At 47.2% G+C, this 3,129-nt stretch overlaps 1 protein-coding gene across 8 annotated transcripts in view; it reads left to right on the forward strand.

Annotated features, from left to right (window-relative positions):
- MRPS16 (mitochondrial ribosomal protein S16) overlaps window positions 1-2,296 on the forward strand; it is a 3,229-nt gene extending 933 nt beyond the window's left edge. For 2 of the 8 annotated variants that reach the window (XM_015882608.2, XM_032448778.1), the window contains exon 4: window positions 1,224-1,351. Coding sequence is in view for 3 of the 8 variants with exons in the window: in XM_015882604.2 (XP_015738090.1) it covers window positions 247-391 (145 nt within the window). In the remaining 5 variants the exon portion in view is untranslated. Of the gene's footprint in view, window positions 1-221; window positions 834-1,223 lie in introns of those variants that run through there. The other 6 variants (XM_015882606.2, XM_015882604.2, XM_015882605.2 and 3 more) reach the window with 6 other exon arrangements.
- Window positions 2,297-3,129: the final 833 nt, after the last annotated feature.

The following is a 3,129-nucleotide window of genomic DNA, read 5'->3' on the forward strand; positions in this document are numbered from 1 at the left end:
CAGTGAGTGAACAGTGAGTGAACAGTGAGTGAACAGTGAGTGAACAGTGAGTGAACAGTGAGTGAACAGTGAGTGAACAGTGAGTGAACAGTGAGCGCTGCTCCCCGTGCACAGTACGGCATTAAAACGCGATGTGTGTGTGTGTGTGTGTGTGTGTGTGTGTGTGTGTATGTTCCTTCCTTCCTGTGCACGTGTTGTTCTCTCCCACCTTCGCTCTGAAGAGTTGACAGCCAACTTGACCCGCAGCAGCGATGATGGGACGTCCCCAGCCATCATGGAGCACAGAACCGGACCCGGAGGCACACGGGGCTCTTCATTAAGGCTCATCAGCAGCTTCCATTTGCTTGCTGTGCTGCTCACGTTTGATTCACTGGCTCTGATACAACATTAATGGGCAGTTCAGTGATCTGTGAGCACACACACACAAATGAACTGCACCCACATTTCTGCTTTAGTTTCCCCAGCGCAGCCCTGAGCCCATCTGTTCTCTCATCTCAGAAGCGCGGGGGGTTCCTGTCCCTGAAGACACCTTGAGGGGGTGGTTCAGCAGCACAGATTGTACCTCACACTGCTGGCACATCCCTCACCTTATCCACAGGAAGCGCTGACAGGCTGATAACTGCAAACTCCATGCTTAAAGAAAGCTGCACATTAAACATGAACCTCTAGCACAGTTATGAGACAATTCATTACGTGCTTCTAACTCCCTCTCCCCATTTTCCTTTCTTCTGTACACGTCCTTTAAATACAGATATGAGCACCCACAAGTGACTTCCATTAAGCAACCTTTAATTTTTAAGTCGTTATCATTAATCTATACAGTCTAAACTATGGCACAGCATGGTATCGCTTTCCTGCCCCAGCTCCTCCCTTTTACCTCTAAGCAGCAGCCCACAGACTTAAGACCAGGTAAATGCTGTATTGCAGCTCACAGCTCAGCAGTGACCACACAGTAATTCTGTAAAATGCAACATGTAACAAAGGAGAATAAGCGAATAATTAATTCTTGTTGTTTTTTAATCGTTTTTATGGATTTAGTGCAACTTCCAAGGAATTCTGCATCATGGTGACACATTGGACACCCACAATATCACTAAAAACCCAAATTAAGACGCACCAATATTGAACTTAAAATAGAAAATGTAATATATATTCAACTGTGCAATGCATTTCATCATAGCAATAGGTTTATAACTATATGTATTTCCTACTCTTATTTACAGAGGGAAAGAGTGACACACGCGACCATCGAATATAATAATAGAATATCCCAAGTTGGAAGAAACCCACAGGGATCCTTCAGTCCAACCCCAGCTCTGCACAACACCTAAAACTCAAACCCTGTGTCTGAGAGCATTGTCCAAATGCTTCTTGAACTCTGGCAGCTTGGGGCTGTGACCACTGCTCTGAGGAGCCTCTTCCAGTGCTGGAAAATACACTGGTAACAGTCATTTGAGTGTCTAAGTTTGCTAAGACAAAGAATTAAAGGTTACACAGCAGACCAAAACAATTCCAGTCAGCTCTTTAGATTGTTGCCAACCAGGCACTCAGAAGTGCCGAGTGTGCTGCTCATACACCAGGTCCAGTTTCATCCCAAATAATGTTGGAGGTGCCTGATAATGAAAGCTGCACGACACAGGTGTGACAGTGGGCAATGCCTTGTAGGCCAGAACAGATGGGATCAGGATGAACAGTCCTCAGTCTGACACTGCTGTCTCTGAATGCTTGGCTTTGTAAGGTCAGAAACGTTCCTCCAGGAAAGTAAAGACCAAACAGCACAAAACTTCCTTCTCACAGAAAAACAAAGTGGGGAACTTAAAAATGAAAGGTTCTTACACACTGTACGTTATGTTTTAAGCACTATAGTATGCCACAACAGCTAAAGATTATGCAAGTTAGTTTATCTTGATATTGCACATCACACATAAAATGAACTTAAGTGAACAGTCAATAACAACTCATTGAAGGAGTCAATCTCCAGAAAAAACCTGCTGCTTCTGTCCTAGATAAGAACAAAAAGAGCCTCTAAAGGGATGCCATGCACAGTGCTCCTAAGCACTCAAATGCCCTTCTGCCATGGGAAACCTCTGCACCCTACCCACAGCAGTACACAGCTCCAGCTCCAGCTGACAAACCACTGATCCCTCGGCAGATTTTAAAACGTGAGGTACAACTGTATGAGAAATAAGGATGATGTGCCAGTGGCTTTTGGCTTTCACATAAATGGTTTCTCTTAAATCCTTAACCTAATTGTGAGAATAAACTTTAGTTACCAAGAGAAACTTGGCTCACAAAAGCAACCCAACAAAAACAACCCTCCTACCCATCCTGCTAACTCAACATTAACCATTGTAGCGTCAGTTAAAAGTCTAACACAGGAGTACGCACAGATCAGAAACCATCACTGTGGACCACGGTCAGAACTTACAGAGCAGAGTCTGGAGCCAGTTCCATCCCACAGCATCTTCTTGTAGCGGATCTGCTGACTGGAGTTCTGTGCACATGGAAGCCCAGCCACGGGCCTTCAGAGTACTTGCATTGTGCTCTGAAGTTCTGAGCAGCACACTCCAGGGCCAGCTCTAACACAGGCGGAAGGTGAGACCCACGTGTTGCCCTCACTGCTTCCTGAGGTCCTGCAGGAATTGTAGCCCTCAACAACCAAGGGCCAGGCAACTTTTGCTCAGAAGGCTGGTGGTACACCACAGCAATGGAGCCCCACAGCTCACTGCCACCCAGGACGTTGGGGTCCACCTGCCCAAGCACTGGTCTTCCGGGTCCCCACCTCAGGCCAAGAAACATCGTCCCCCCTGAGGAAAAATGGCACCGTATGGCAGCTGGAGGGAAGGTCCCACACTGCCACCAATGCTTCCCACTGCTGTGATCACCAGTCCTGGAAACACAGACCAGCCTTCACCAACTTGAGAAAGATGCACAGTGCCAGGCACTGCCCCCTCCTGCAGGCAGGGGGAAGTTCAGCAAAACTGGCACACACCTTTCTGTGGCTTCCCATACCCAGTGCCAGCACGGTCACACACAGCACACCTCCAGTTGCTGCCATCCTAAGGGTACATGAGCCCACCTTACCGTAATGGTTGAGGACAAGAATGGTGCAAGTGAGGTAGCCAAGGC

Source organism: Coturnix japonica, chromosome 21 (genome assembly GCF_001577835.2).
Source record: "Coturnix japonica isolate 7356 chromosome 21, Coturnix japonica 2.1, whole genome shotgun sequence".
NCBI classification, from domain to species: domain Eukaryota; kingdom Metazoa; phylum Chordata; class Aves; order Galliformes; family Phasianidae; genus Coturnix; species Coturnix japonica.